This window comes from Anomaloglossus baeobatrachus, chromosome 6 (genome assembly GCF_048569485.1).
Source record: "Anomaloglossus baeobatrachus isolate aAnoBae1 chromosome 6, aAnoBae1.hap1, whole genome shotgun sequence".
NCBI classification, from domain to species: domain Eukaryota; kingdom Metazoa; phylum Chordata; class Amphibia; order Anura; family Aromobatidae; genus Anomaloglossus; species Anomaloglossus baeobatrachus.
In genome coordinates, this window is record NC_134358.1 from 426,392,547 (window position 1) to 426,409,026 (window position 16,480).

The 16,480-nt window shown below is 41.5% G+C and overlaps 1 protein-coding gene across 4 annotated transcripts in view; it reads right to left on the reverse strand.

Annotated features, from left to right (window-relative positions):
• Positions 1–16,480, reverse strand: part of ULK4 (unc-51 like kinase 4) — a 1,163,168-nt gene that overhangs the window by 1,011,064 nt on the left and 135,624 nt on the right. For all 4 annotated transcript variants that reach the window (XM_075315178.1, XM_075315180.1, XM_075315177.1 and 1 more), the window contains exons 15-17: positions 5,397–5,572; positions 4,795–4,841; positions 14–92 (exon numbers count right to left, since the gene is read on the reverse strand). In XM_075315178.1, the coding sequence (XP_075171293.1) occupies positions 14–92; positions 4,795–4,841; positions 5,397–5,572 (302 nt within the window). The remainder of the gene's footprint in view (positions 1–13; positions 93–4,794; positions 4,842–5,396; positions 5,573–16,480) is intronic.

The following is a 16,480-nucleotide window of genomic DNA, read 5'->3' on the forward strand; positions in this document are numbered from 1 at the left end:
AAATTAAATTTACCTCTGTGACAGGAACATTTTCTTTAAGCTCTGATGTGTGCGCAGCCAATAAGCCAATGACCCTCACCACCTTCGCACGTCTGTAGAAATGAAGACAAAAAAGCTTAATGACAACAATTAGTAAGGTCAGTAAGAAAAGTCGTCGCAGTGATAAAATAACTTGCTGCACTTAACATAATGGTTCAAAATAATTCTATGTAATGAGAAACAAGAGAGGTGAATAAGGAAGCCATGCATCAAGGTGTAAAACATGTAGTGAGAAGTCGACAAGCGGAAAGTTTTGAAGGGAAATGGTCAGGACCCCTGACACCTGTACACTGCACCCATTCAAGTATCACAGTAACATGATTGTTTGATAGAACCTCAGAATCACTCCTCAACATTGAAAATGCAACAATAAGAGGGAAATGTCATAGAATTCTGGAAATCACAGGATTGACAGACATGTTAATGACAGCAAACGATGAAAAAAATGGAAACAAAACTTCAAAACATTTCACATTGGCCAATGGGACTTTTTTACACTCGTATTTCCATTTATTTCAGGAAACAACATACAGAGGATGAAATCAGAATTAAAACATGTCAAGTTTTTAAGTAAATATATATTTTTTTTTATAAAAATGCTACCGACATAAATTTCTCACCTGATGTTGGTAACAACCCATCCAATCCACACAGGCTAAGAAATCAAACCATAGATTTCCATAAAGTTACTTTTGTGTAAAAATGAAAAATTACACTGGTGAAAAATATTGAACACATGGAGTTAAGAGGTGCAAAAAGTCATGGAATATCATGACTTCAGCTGAAATCTATCAGTAATTAGAAAGTAATCTTGACACTTCGTGAACATTAATATCAGCGGGTTCAACTGACGGCCTAGAAAAGGTATCTCATTACCAAGGTGCCACATAAGAAACATCTCATGATGGGTAAAATTAATGAGTGGTCTCAAAAACTGTTGCAAAACATACTACTGGCACTGGATACAGAAGAATTTGTAAACTACTGAAGGATCTAAAATAAAAACAAGTAATAGAAAATCAAGCAATCTAGCCTATCACTGACCTGAATCCAATAGAAAATGTATGGAATGAACTAAAAGTTCAGAGTTCATAGAAGGAGCCCACGGAACATTCAGGAATTGAAAGAAAGGGCCAAAATCACACCTGAGCAATGAATGCCACTAGATTCTCCATACAGGAGGAGTCTTAAAAATGTCATCACAAACAAAGGCTGGAATATGAAGTACTAAAAACATTTCTGTAAACGTTCTAAATACTTTTCCCGTCGTTTCTCATTATTACACATCACTAAATGTATGAACATTTATGGTTTGGTTTCTTTGCCTGTGTAGATGGGTTGTTACCGACATTTGGGAGAAATTCACGTCAATAGCAACTTTAGAAATATATTTACTTAGAAAATTAGTGACGAGTTTAATATTTATTTCACATGCTGTATGTACATAATCACAATGGTGTTATGTTGACCCTACCTTATTTTATTTAAAGGAGTTGTCCGACAAACTCCACAATTTTTTTTAAGCTAATCTGTGCTGTATTGTTAAAAAAAAAAAAAAAAAAAAAAAAATGTAGGGGTGTTTTATATATTTTCTAACTTTTCTTCCTCTCAAAATATCACTTTATTCTCTGCAGCTCTTTGTTTACATGCAGCTCTACCAAACATTGCATGCCTGACTACCGAACTTCAAAGTCAGAGCTGGCACCGCCCAGCCTTACTGTCCAGCCCCTCCCCCTGCACACACATTGACTGACAGTATTCTGCTCCAGCACTGAACATTACTACATTATATGTGAGGTGATTGTTTTGTCACAGATGAGATATTACTGCACCGTATATCCAATCATTGGTAGTACAGAGCATTAATCCTCAGATCCACCGCACATATAATGTAGTAATGTGCCCATCCCAGTCCCCATACTATAGTAATGTCCCCATTCCTTGTGCCCATCCTGTAGTACTGTCCCCTTGGGCTCTTCTTGTAGTAATGCGCTCTCCTGTAGAATTGGCCCCTAGTCTGCCATTCGTCACACACAAAAAAAAAAACAAACACATTTTTCTCACCTGTCCTCGTTCCCTCGGTGCCCTGTGTTCTGCCTCTTGCAGCCACAACCTCCTCCTTGCTGATCGCTGTTGGTGCAGGGGCCGTGCAGTCAGAGAACAGATTCCCAGATGCTGTGCAGGATGAGCTCTCTATACAGCTTCACCAGTGATCAGCTGCTGGCCTCTGATTGGCCGGCGGCTGATCATAGCGGTATACAGAGCTTAGCTCTGCAGAGCGCCCGGGAATCTGTCATCTGTTATAAAGCACTGACTGCATAGCCCTCTGCAGAGGCCGCTGACAGTGCTTTATATAAGATGCAGATTCCAGGGCACTCTGCAGAGCCGAACTCAGTATACAGCTAGTGCAGTGATCCGCTGCTGGCCTCTGATCATCACTGTATACAGAGCTCCCATCTGCAGAGCGCCCGGGAATCAGTCATCTGCTATACAGCGCTGACTACACAGGCCCCTGCACAAGCAGCGTTCAGCAAGGGGACACTGCCTGCACGCTGCCAGCAGCATCAGGGGCTGTGTGCAGCATACAGACAGCGAGACCCCTGCATTATGGAATGTGGGAGTGTGCGGTGGAGGGGGGCGGGGATTACGGCGCCATGTACCTGCCCAGCAGGGCAGCTGTGATGCCCATCGACAAGGCAGCATAAGCGCATGCCCAGTCGTCGTGACATCACAGGAAACTGCAAAATCACGGCAGGAGCAGTTACATGCTCTGAGCCGGGGGAGAGGGGCTGACAGCAGGGCAGGTAGGTAGTTACTTACTTACTTACTTACTTACTTACTTACTATCTACTTACTTGCCAATGTAGCCCAATAGTGTAATAAGTGTAATAACAAAAAAAAGTCAAAATAAGCCAGATAACCCCTTTAAAAGTATCTACTGACCCTATGCAAAGGTTATTTACTGATACCAATTTGGGGTAGATACAATAAGAGGTGATCAAAACAACGTATTTTATTGCAATGTTGCAGAGGACGTAAAAAAAACGTAATTCTAGAATCTTTAATTATTTTTTGTTACGCTGTTTAAACAATAAGATTAGTTTGTTTCATATTTTGATAGATCGAAAATTTCTGAACACAGGGATACTAAATAAATGTATTTTTATTTTTTGTCATAAAGCAATCAGGTCTTAAGATAATTTCTGTACAATACACATGAAAGGAGCCTTCACTCTGCCAATCCAATGACTGACTACCATTTGTCCAGTGAATTCAGTTCAAAATATGTCAATGACAAGTGTTCAAGCCTTGTCCCCCTTTGTACAACTGTGACAAATTGTCCCATACATTACACACAAGCTCTGATTCTTCAACGATTCTGTTTTTGCTCTGTTCTTGCTTCTCCTCAAGTGACATCCATGTTTTTCCAAAAATAAGACAGGGCCTTATATTATTTTTGTTATAACAAAAGGGCTAGGGCTTATTTTTGGGGGAGGGCTTTTTTCCATGAATAACAAATCACACATTTATGCTTCAATTTACCTTGAAGGTTTATGGCCAGCTTTAGGGTTAGTAACCTTAACCCTAACTTACATTCAGAATTGCTGGTGCAGTGTCAGTGTCTCTAATGGTAACCCTTACTGGCACTCTCAAAACACTTTATGTAGCAGTGGCACTCTTCTTCTCTATGTGGCCAGGAGGGGGAAGAAGGCGGGAGTCTGGAGAGGGACTTGGGAACGGTGGTTGTGATGTCGCATGTAGCGGTTCCTGCAGAAGCGAGCAGGGATGGCCAGGAGGCGGGATCCAAGAGGCCGCACTCGGAAGGCAAGAGGTGGGACCCTAGAGCGGGAGCCAAGCCCATACTGTAGCACAGTAGCTGCCAGGAAGCGGGACTCGGAAGTGGCAACCAAGCAAACATCATAGTGCAGTAGCGGCCAGGAGGCGGGAACCAGATGACAACACTCATGAGGTGGGACTCAAGAGGAGGTGAGCAGATTTTAACCTGCCATGGTGGGAGGAAGCGGCAGGACAATTTGGGAGCTACATCATGCCTATTACAGTGCCTCCAGCGTTAGGTTATGTGTTTGTGATGTTAATGACTTAACCTAGCATCATGTGACAAAACCTAGCGCTGGAGGTACTGACTAACTAGGGCTTATTTTTAGAGTAGGGCTTATATTTATAGCCTACTCCAAAAATCCCTAAAAATCAAGTTAGGGCTTATTTTTTTGAAAAACAGGGTTTCTCCAAGATTGCTCCTGTGCTTCAACTATAATTTAGAACTTGTTACCTCAACCAATCAGACACTACCCCACCTCTAAAATTATTAACAGCAACCAGAAAACCAAACACCTTTTCCAACCTAAAATAATCCTGCCTGCACCACATGGCTATATGGGAACCTTTCACCTCTTCTATCTCCTTTCCCCTTGATTACTGAAAGATCTTATTGGCAGTGTCCTCTGTCCTACTGTGTAAATATCTCATGTTTATTGTACTCATTTTTTCAACTTATTTTATGTACTTAAATCAGTTTTCATTTGTACAGCACCCTCAAATTAAATATGCTTTAAAATAATAGTAACAGTTATACCAATAGTATATGCTATAAATGTCTGATTGCTGAATTGCTCAGATCCCAACAATTCACTGAAAGAGAGGTATGCGTTTATCACGTGTATCCAAATGTAGCAAGTGTCAAGGCTGCAATAAGTAATAAATAATTGCAAAATCATAATGTAATATTTAACTTACATATCCCAATTTGGTGCTCCACGTAACTGGTGAAGAAGAGATGAGAACTGTAAATAAAAAAAATAAGACTTTAATTTTTTTACTGGGAAAAAAAATAAAATAGAAACAATTATTATGTATATATATATATATATATATATATATATATATATATATATATATATATATATATACACACACACACACACACACACTAGCGTTATATGACTAGAAAGGACGTCAGAAGTCCATGAAATTCTTCACTTCTGCCAGTAATGACAATTATAGACCACAAGGAAATGGTAGAATATTAAAAACCTGAATCAATGAGTGACTATATGTGCATATTGCATTATCCAGCACAGGAAATCCCTTGTTTCTTGTTTTCTGCCTCACATATACTCAATACTAGAAGTGCTCGTGATAGAAAGAAATTCAATAATTCAGCTGCATGGTCTGGGAGTTAGCAGAAAGGATATTGTTCCATTGGATTTACAGCAATTTCATTTGAAGGAATGGGGACACCGCTGCATGAGAGATTTTCTTTTTCTGTTTGGTAATCCAATATGACATGAATCGTGGGTTTCAAGACATACTAAATAATAATAGTAACGGTTGCTCACGATCTGGGAATTGATTAGCCTGGTGGCCACTTCCTTATATCCAGACACAGTGCACAAGTAGCAGAGTAAATTAAGCTTTGCCCGTGGTGCCACCTTCTCAGCTGAATCCAGCAGGGAGCTCAGTTGTGTAAGAAAGTTGCTCCATTCAGGCTCTTTCATAGATGCCAATTTTTCTCCTGTGAAATCAAAGAAAGCAAAGAAAAAAACAAAACAATTAGATGGACAAGTCCGTGTTTATAGCTTTCAGAATACATCTTAATGGGACATATAGAAGACTGCAAAATATAAAAGCTTATCAATTTGCATCATATTAGAGGATGGCATTTGTCTAAGGCTGTGGAGCATAAAACTTCATGGTTACATGCCTGTGCATAGGAGTGTGTGAGCTGCAAGTGACAGCAAGAACAAAGATCAGATACCCACGTATAACCTCTGTAGAACTCCGGGTGAGAAACAGGAACATTTCTTCAAGTTATCACCCCTTGAACTATTCTTCACATTATCACCTCCTTTATAAGTTAGAAACAATCTCTGAAGGTCTTTGTTTTTCACTAAAAAAGTGAAAAGTTCTTCAAAAAAAGACGCCTGGTTGTCATAAAAAACCTTTGGCATCCCATGAACACATCCCCATGCCAGCGATCGGTCAATGCCGCTGTCAGAGACTGACAGCAACGTTTAACAGCTCTACTACACTAGTGGCTGCTAGAGGTAGATCTTTTTTTTATGTAACTGGCAATAACAGATAACATTTCTTTTTTTTAATGAAAAAAAATGGAAATGATTTAAAATTGTATATAGTTTTAAAACAGTTTTTAATGTCTAATTTTTAATTCACCTTAGGGGGCTTCAAGTGGCAATCTTCTGATTGCTTAAACTATAGACTTCAGTACCGCTCTTTAGCAGTATATATAGTATATCACAATCTTCAAAAGGCACTCAACAAATCACTGGGCTTCATGGGAGTACCAAGATGGCAGCGACGGGGACCATCAGCAGTAACCCATTGATGATCAGATCATATAGGTTGATGAACGCCGTTGTGTAATGACAATTAAGTCATTTAGATGCTGTTGTCAGAGATTGTGAAAGGAATCTAAATCGTTAACAGTGATGGGAGATCAGCTCCAGCTTCTCTTATAGGCATATGGCAGCCATGTAATAGAGCGGGCAGCATCTGGAGGGAACTCAGCTCTTGCAGACCCTAGCGCAAGCCGTATAGTTATGGTTATACACACTAAGAGGTTAAAAAGTTTATGAACGTGAATGAGACCAGCTTGTTGTGGCAGGTGAGTTCATACAATTTGATCAAAATGTGCACTAAGGACTGCAAATTTATAAGTATAGAGACTGTAGCAGTAATGAAAGATAAATCGTAATAATATTGCTTCCTTTACAGCAGGTTTTCACCAGCCGATATATTTTATTTTTTTTTTTAAATCTAAAGAGTCGTCAGGGACTAAACTATGAATGACCTCTAGGTGGAATATGTCAAACAGAAGATTGGGGGAGTCTAAAGCTTGCTTTACACGTTGTAATTTCGCATACAATATCGTATGCGATTTGCAACGCCTCCATCGTATGTGTGGCACGTTCAATTTGTTGAACAATTAACAATTGTTGCACGAACAATTAACCCCCGTCACACATACTTACCCTTCCATACGACCTCGATGTGGGTGGCGAACGTTCCCTTCCTGGAGTGGCAGGGACATTCGGCGTCACATCGTCACGCGGCAGCCGGCCAATAGAAGCGGAGGGGTGGAGCTGAGCGGGACGTAAACATCCCGCCCACCTCCTTCCTTCTGCATTGTGGGCCGGGAGCCGCAGGTAAGATCTGTTGATCGTTCCCGGGGTGTCACACACTGCAATGTGTGCTACCCCGGGTACGATGAACTATCTGACGTGCAATTCTAGAGAAAGGTACGATGTGTATGCGATGAACGTTTTAACGTTCAATTGCAATCGCACGTACCTGTTACACACTACAATGTACCTTACGATGCCGGATGTGCGTCACTTACGACGTGACCCGCCGACACATTGTAAGATACATTGCAGCGTGTAAAGCAGGCTTAACACTGGGCAGCTCCCACCAATCAGTTGAAATCTGCTGTGGCAGCAGACGATTGTTGGCACCTGTTTTCCATGATACAGTTAGGTCCAGAAATATTTGGACAGTGACACAATTTTCGCGAGTTGGGCTCTGCATGCCACCACATTGGATTTGAACTGAAACCTCTACAACAGAATTCAAGTGCAGATTGTAACGTTTAATTTGAAGGTTTGAACAAAAATATCTGATAGAAATTGTAGGAATTGTACACATTTCTTTACAAACACTCCACATTTTAGGAGGTCAAAAGTAATTGGACAAATAAATCAAACCCAAAAAAAAATTTTTTATTTTCAATATTGTGTTGCGAATCCTTTGGAGGCAATCACTGCCTTAAGTCTGGAACCCATGGACATCACCAAACGCTGGGTTTCCTCCTTCTTAATGCTTTTCCAGGCCTTTACAGCCGTAGCCTTCAGGTCTTGCTTGTTTGTGGGTCTTTCCGTCTTAAGTCTGGATTTGAGCAAGTGAAATGCATGCTCAATTGGGTTAAGATCTGGTGATTGACTTGGCCATTGCAGAATGTTCCACTTTTTTGCACTCATGAACTCCTGGGTAGCCTTGGCTGTATGCTTGGGGTCATTGTCCATCTGTACTATGAAGCGCCGTCCGATCAACTTTGCAGCATTTGGCTGAATCTGGGCTGAAAGTTTATCCCGGTACACTTCAGAATTCATCCGGCTACTCTTGTCTGCTGTTATGTCATCAATAAACACAAGTGACCCAGTGCCATTGAAAGCCATGCATGCCCATGCCATCACGTTGCCTCCACCATGTTTTACAGAGGATGTGGCGTGCCTTGGATCATGTGCCGTTCCCTTTCTTCTCCAAACTCTTTTCTTCCCATCATTCTGGTACAGGTTGATCTTGGTCTCATCTGTCCATAGAATACTTTTCCAGGACTGAGCTGGCTTCATGAGGTGTTTTTCAGCAAATTTAACTCTGGCCTGTCTATTTTTGGAATTGATGAATGGTTTGCATCTAGATGTGAACCCTTTGTATTTACTTTCATGGAGTCTTCTCTTTACTGTTGACTTAGCGACAGATACACCTACTTCACTGAGAGTGTTCTGGACTTCAGTTGATGTTGTGAACGGGTTCTTCTTCACCAAAGAAAGTATGCGGCGATCATCCACCACTGTTGTCATCCGTGTACGCCCAGGCCTTTTTGAGTTCCCAAGCTCACCAGTCAATTCCTTTTTTCTCAGAATGTACCCGACTGTTGATTTTGCTACTCCAAGCATGTCTGCTATCTCTCTGATGAATTTTTTCTTTTTTTTCAGCCTCAGGATGTTCTGCTTCACCTCAATTGAGAGTTCCTTAGACCGCATGTTGTCTGGTCACAGCAACAGCTTCCAAATGCAAAACCACACACCTGTAATCAACCCCAGACCTTTTAACTACTTCATTGATTACTGGTTAACGAGGGAGACGCCTTCAGAGTTAATTGCAGCCCTTAGAGTCCCTTGTCCAATTACTTTTGGTCCCTTGAAAAAGAGGAGGCTATGCATTACAGAGCTATGATTCCTAAACCCTTTCTCCGATTTGGATGTGAAAACTCTCATATTGCAGCTGGGAGTGTGCACTTTCAGCCCATATTATATATATAATTGTATTTCTGAACATGTTTTTGTAAACAGCTAAAATAACTGAACTTGTGTCACTGTCCAAATATTTCTGGACCTAACTGTATATTGCCAGCTACACCTAAACAAGTTAGAACATGAACTGCAATAAGCAGCAATCAAGAATGGATCTTAAAAGGGTGGTTCACCCATATTTTTTATTGTCTAGTTCGATATTATGTTGAGAAACAATGCTTCTCTCAAATACCCTGTGTTGGCAATAGTGCCTGCGAGAGGCGCTGTTGCAGACTGTTGTTCCCAGTCCAGTGACGTCACCGTCAAATGCTGCACACGTCACATCCGTGCAGCCTGCTACATTCTTCCAGACTATGAGCTGTGCGCGGTGTTTCACTGCTGTCACAGCCCATCTGCTCCCCCCTCCCTCCTAGCACAGCACATCTCCTGCTCCCGCCTCCCTCCTAGCACACCACGTCTCCTGCTCCCGCCTCCCTACTCCCTCCTAGCACAGCGCGTCTCCTGCTCCCCCTCCCTCCTCCCTCCTAGCACAGCGCGTCTCCTGCTCCCCCTCCCTCCTAGCACAGCGCGTCTCCTGCTCCCCCCTCCCTCCTCGCAGAATGCTGCAAGCAAGAGACGCGCTGTGCTGTGAGGGAAGAGGGTGGGGGGAGCAGATGGGCTCAGAATGCAGCCGGCTGCACGGATGTGATGTGTGCAGCACTTGACGGGTACGTCACTGGATGGGGAACAGCGGTCTGCAACAGCGCCTCTCACAGGCACTATTGCCAACACAAGGTATTTGAGAGAAACATTGTTTCTCAATATAATATCGATCTAGACAATAAAAAATATGGGTGAACCACCCCTTTAAAAGGGGTATTCACATCTCCCAGATCCTTTCCAAATATGTAGTAGGTGTAATAACAATATTATTAGCAAATACCTCCAATTAGAAATGTAGTTTAAGTTCTCCTGATACGGTATACCCATATCTTTTACTTCATGTGCAGGGCATTGCAGCTTAGGTATCCATGGTTACATCCACCCATATAGTGAGTTGGATCTCCATGGTGGTAACCATGGATTTCTACGCAGCAATGCCCTGCAGATGAGGTAAGAAACGTGGCTATATCAGGAGAACTATACTAAATTTCTAATTGGAAGTAATTGCCAATATTAGTGCACCTACTGCATATTGGTATAGGATCTTGAAGATGGGAATAACCCTTTTAAGATAACAGTACCAAAACAAATTTAATAATGTCACAATTTCATAAGCCATTTCAGAATCTTTGGAGTTAACGAGAGAAGAGAAAAATTGATTTGATAAAAATTAAATTTGTTTTCCCATTTCTCCGAATCCACTAAATTTGAACACAATGTGATTCACTATGTGCAAATATTATAAAATATCAACCACTATTTCTACAAATTGTGAAAGACTGCATCAACCAGAGAAGGACTGCAAGCCCTTGGGCGCAGCTGGGCAAGCTTCCTTATAATGCCTTGCAGACATCACATAGTACAGCACAGCCAAGCAGGAGGGACTATCATAGTCTGTATAAAAGTTAAGACAGGGAATGGTGCCGCCATATTGTGGTGAATCTGGATAGTGAGAGCTCACAGTTTAGCCATAAGATGATGAAGTCATAAAACACTGAAGAAACGCTAAAGAGTGAGTGTGACTGCGCGACACTGAAGAATACCAGAGAATAATACACATTTAACATAGTGACTCTCCTATTTCTACGTCCCTCCCTACGTCAAACATTTTCTTTTCAAAGCAATTATCGGCTTTAGATTTTTGATTCATGGTGAATCTATTCGCTGCAAATATTAAATATTAAAATTTACAAATATTTGCTCCTCTCTAATTGAGATTATGAAATTCCTGATTAGGAATTGCTCTTTTAAGTTCAGACAGAAACAAAGAAAACTATCACTGAACTGTAAGGTTATAGCAGTATACTATGTATTATATAGCTAAATAAAAAGATGGAATGTAAAGTAAAAGACAGGATAATAAACAAAGTAAAGCCATGCGATGCTCACAGTAATATTCTTTACGTAATTATGCTAAAATAACAGTAATCACAGACAAATAATCCTCTACATGATATAAGGAGCTGGTCTCATCGTAAAGATGCATTTTACTGCAAGTAAAAAATTCCATCCCGGCATTAAAAACATTTTACTGGTGCGGTGCAGAGTATTATGCTGTCATTTTAGATGCATTATGTGATTTCTTTGTTCGTTCAATATTTGAATAATAGACGGAGGAAGGTATTTCTGCCATTTTTCTGTAATGGAGTTTCCCATATTAAAATAAAGGAAGTTGCTTTATTATTTTACTTTCATTTATGACCTTCAAAGTCTCTTCTTTTGCATTTGGCTAGTGGATGTCTCGTAATGCTTATTATCTGTATTTCAGACATAACAGAATAATGCTTACAGTTACACGTGTGTAGAGAGCCTAAATAATCACATATTTCCCGTATGTTGTAACATGGATATCACATCAATAACAAAATAATTTGGAATAAATGATTTAAAGGAGAACAAGCGCTACGTAAAGTGGATAATATGCGTGTATCTTTATTTGCACTTGAAATTCCAGTCCCAAAAGCCTTGTGTTTATACTGCCCAGTGACCACACTTGCCTGTGCACAGGCCCAGCCATTAACCCCTTCCTGATTGGGCAATTTTCAGAATTTTGCCCTTTCATTTTTTCCCTCTCCTTTTTCACAGAGGTATAACTTTCTAATTGTTCCATCCACAGACATATGAGGGCTTGTTTTTTCAGGACACGTTGTACTTTTGAATGACACCAATTCATTTTATTATATGGCGTACTGGAAAGTAGAGGAAAAAATTCCAAGTGCAGCAAAAAAACCAAAAAGAGTGAAATTTTTTTCTTGGTTTAGTATTTTATTTTAGTACCTTGTTCACTATATGGTAAAATTGACTTAGCAATATGATTCTCCAGGTCAGTATGAGTAAACAGATACCAAACATGTGCCTTTTTTAATTTATTTATTTAAGTGGTGTAAAAAAAATGTGGATTCATGTAAGAAAAAAAAGGCTATGTGCACACACTGCGTTCTGGCTTGCCAAATAAACTGCAGTGTTTTGACAACTGTAAACACTGCGTTTGACAAAAAAAAAATCATCCAAAACACATGCATTTTGAATGTGTTTTGAATGCATTTTGGATGCATTTTTGACAGTGCGGTCCCACTCTGCTCTGCTACATCCCTACATCCCCATAGAGCATGGCCGGCTGCGAGACAGAGCTGCGCGATGACAATTAACTCGGATAAACTTCACCCGACTTCATTGTCATCACGCTGATCTGATCATCTAATGGATGCGGCAATTCCGGGCGGCTGCTGGCTGATATTTTTAGGCTGGGGGGCTCCCCATCCTGAGAATACCAGCCCTCAGCCGTGTGGCTTTACCTTCGCTGGTATCAAAATTGGGGCGGACCGCGCGCCGTTTTTTTTTTTTAAGGATTATTTATTTATTTTACTGCACAATATAGACCCGCCCACCAGCGGCTGTGATTGGTTGCAGTCAGACATCTGTCACTCAGTGTGGGGGCGTCATCTGACTGCAACCAATCATAGGCACCGGTGGGCGGGGGAAGCAGTGAATACAAGATGGAATAATGAGCAGCCGGTATTTTCAGAAACTGGAGAAGCCGCCGGAGATTTGTGACAGCCGTGCAACGCCGCACCCGTGATCGGTAAGTATGAGAGAGGGAGATCGGTTAGAGAAAGATCGGTGTGAGAGAGAGATCAGAGAGAGACATGCGACACCTCATTGATTTCAATGGGTGGAAAATTCAACCAAAACGCACTGAAGAAGTGACATGCTGCTTTTTTTAGGCATCGATTTTGTCAAATATTTGTCATCCAAAACGCTGGCAAAAAAAAGTGCAACGTGCACATGGAATTTTCTGACTTCTCATAGACTTTGCTGGGGAAGCACAACTCATGCATTTTGTCAATGACACAATGCAGTTTTAAACGCAGCCAAAACGCAGGAAACAATGCAACGTGTGCACATAGCCAAAAAGTGCTTGTGACAACATTTTCTGAGGCTAGTAACATTTGCAATTTGCAGCCTACTGTGCTGTGTGAGGGCTTAATTTTTGCGCCCTGAGCTGACATATTTATTGATTACATTTTGGGGGTAAATATGATGTTTTGATCACCTCTTATTACATTTTATTTCACTGTTGCAATGAGCGAAAAAACAAACTTTGGCATTTTGATTTTTTCTCATTACGCAGTTTACAGTTTGGATTAATGTATTTTCATAGATCGGACTTTTATGAATGTAGCGAAACCAAATATGTGTTTTGTTTTTTTTTAATTGGAGTTAAGGGGAGCGATTTTAACGGTTATATTTTGTTTTCATTTTATCAGATTTTTTAAACCTTTTTTTCTTTTTTACCTGTCATCTGCATGTATTAGTTCCCCCTAGGGGACTGAAATCTGCGATCATCTTCATCATCGCTTGGACTATACACAGCAATACTACAGTACTGCTGTGTAACGTGAGAACCATGGTGTCTATGAAAGCCTTATACTGTGTGGCTTTCAAAGAAGTACTGTCATTACAGGAATTGGAGTGTTCAGCAGATGTCCGGCCCATTATGGCGCTTTAAGATTGCATTATGGGCATGAATGGGAGCATAGAATAATGTGCCTCCGATGGCGAGCATTAAATGCCGCCGTCACAGATTGGCAACAGGTTACAATTGTCGGACGGAGCTCCGCTCCACCTATAGCTGTTACGTCCGATGATTGCTGCATCTCACAATAAGGATTATATATATTTATTATATACATACATACATACATACATACATACATACAACACACGCACGCAGATTGACATATTACTGCAACATTCTGGAATTGAGCTTCTGCGGAACAAACTTAAAGGGAATCGGTCATGTGAAAAATGGTATCTGACCTACAGGCAAGATGAGAGCTAATCAGATTGATATACATTTTTGGGGAAAAGTTTCAGTAAAACTTGCATTTTCTTCAGTGAAATCCCTTAGAAGTGTATGGCTACTAGTTATAATTATACACAGCCATTTGGACAGCTTGCAGCACATCATGTCCAATAGACTGTGTTTCCATGTAATCGTCTGTGTTAATTTGTAGAACATTAGGCACTAGCACAGCGTAAACCCCTACAAGCTGCACCAATAGCCACTCCATGAGCCAAAAATCGGCAAAGCATTGATTACACGTGATGTCGATCCAATATTCAAAATGTGAACACAGCCATGTACATGCACATGTTCCAGCCAATCTACTTACAGCTAATCACAAATTACAGTTATTCCTACTTTCGGCAAAAGAAGCTCTATATTTCATGGCCAAGATAAATCATGGCTGTCTCAATTTGTTGATTTCAGCAAGCTCAACAAAGTAGGTAAGGGGGAAGGTAGATTGTCCCTTGGGGTATGTTCACATGAAATGGACACGTCAATTTGTCAAGAATTTTCCGCTTGGCAGATGCTCCATTCTTTACAATAGAAGTTGGTGGAGCTCCCCCGCTCCTTCATTTATCCTGTTTCCCAGCTAAACCCACGGACCCTGGTGGACTGCACGGACGCCCAGGAGTGCATTAGAGACTCACAGCTGCCATGAGCAACACCAAAAAAGGGGTGTAAAGATCCTCAGGACCGCGACGCTGCAACCCTCAAGATGGCGCTGGCAGCTCCTGCCCACAACAGAGCAGCAGAGGCGGCCAGCAAATTGGAGCACTTTGCTAGGTGCGCCCCAGGGGCAGCACTTACCTCCGGGCACACCACCGATGGCGGACCCGCTTAAAGCATGGTGCAGGAGGAGAGTCTGGAGACCAGGAGGGCTGTGAGTAACTCGGTGCCTGCTGGCTCAACATCTGCACGCAGCACAGCACATGGAGGAGAGCAGGGGAGGGGGAGATATGGAGGAGTCAGGCCCTGTTCTCCCTGAGCCTACACTGGGAAAGACCTTGCAGCTGTAAACGTGTACAACAGAACGTTAGTCACCATGAGTACACAGATTACTTCAGATGTGGCCTGCATTAGATGGGAGTTACGGGGGGTGACTGCCAGAGAGAGATAACTAAAGATCCGCCTGAGCACAGCAGAAGACAAGCTGCCACCAATGACACGGGCATTGGGAAAAGCCAAACAATGTTGCAGCATTATTAAATAAAGTGGATGACTTGGAAAACCACTCCCGGAGGAGCAATTTATGGGTGGTGGGGGTACCGGAGAACGGAGAACGTGGAGGGTGGTGACTTCCTGGCGTTTTTTGAAAGGTGGCTGATGGACACTATTGGAAAGGAGGTGCTTTCCCCTTCTTCATTATTGAAAGGGCACAAAGTGTGCCCACTTGTCCTCCCCCACTAGGAGCACCCCCACGACCCATCCTCCTTAAACTCCTGCACTTTAAAGACCGAAACTCCATCCTATGTAAAACCAGGGACATTACAGACCTTGCAATTAATGGGAGTAAAATCTCAATCTTCCCAGATTTCTCTATGGAGGTGCAGCGCAAAAGGGCACAATTCACTGATGTTAAAAAAACGCCTATGAAATCTGCAAGTGCCATATTCTATGATGTATCTTGCTAAACTGCGCATTGCTGCAAATGGAGACACTCACTTTTTTGACACAGCTGTGTCCTTGTTGGATGTCAATGAGAGTTCCATAAATAGAGGAAATACTTGTGTGACACTTTTTTCTACCAGGCCTCGTTTTCGTATGGAACGCTATGCTGGAATAGATGTTATACCATGGTTTATTTGGGATCCCAGGCGGGGGCAACTGCTCTCTGGCTTTTAATCTCTGAAGGGATGTCCTGTATGCCTCCTTCTGCCTGTATTGATCCCAGGCGGTTGTTTAGCTCCGGTTCTCTCCATTTGAGAGGAATGTACAGTATATGTTACTCTTGTGTTGGGAGGATGCTATGCTGCATACAGTTGTGTGGTATCGTTTTTGACTCCTCTTCTTATTTCTCGTCCCATTTTTCTTTCATGTGTTGCATTGTATACTCTGGCTGTGTGCTCTATTCAGTAACGGTATACTGTATATATACATAGTATAGTATATATACATATATACACATAGTATAGTATATATACATATATATATGCAGGATCCACCTCTTTGCCTCTGTGGACGGCAGTGTTCCTAGGTTCATTTCCTAATCCACACTTATGGTGTCACTGATAAATGTTGTGGCATAGAATGTCAGAGGAATGGAATATGCAAATAAGCAATGTGCTGTTTTTACCCAGTTGCAGCAATTTTGTTCGGCTGTCCTGTGTCTGTCTGACACCCACATAGTGAAGGATAATATTCACCTACTACGAAGAAA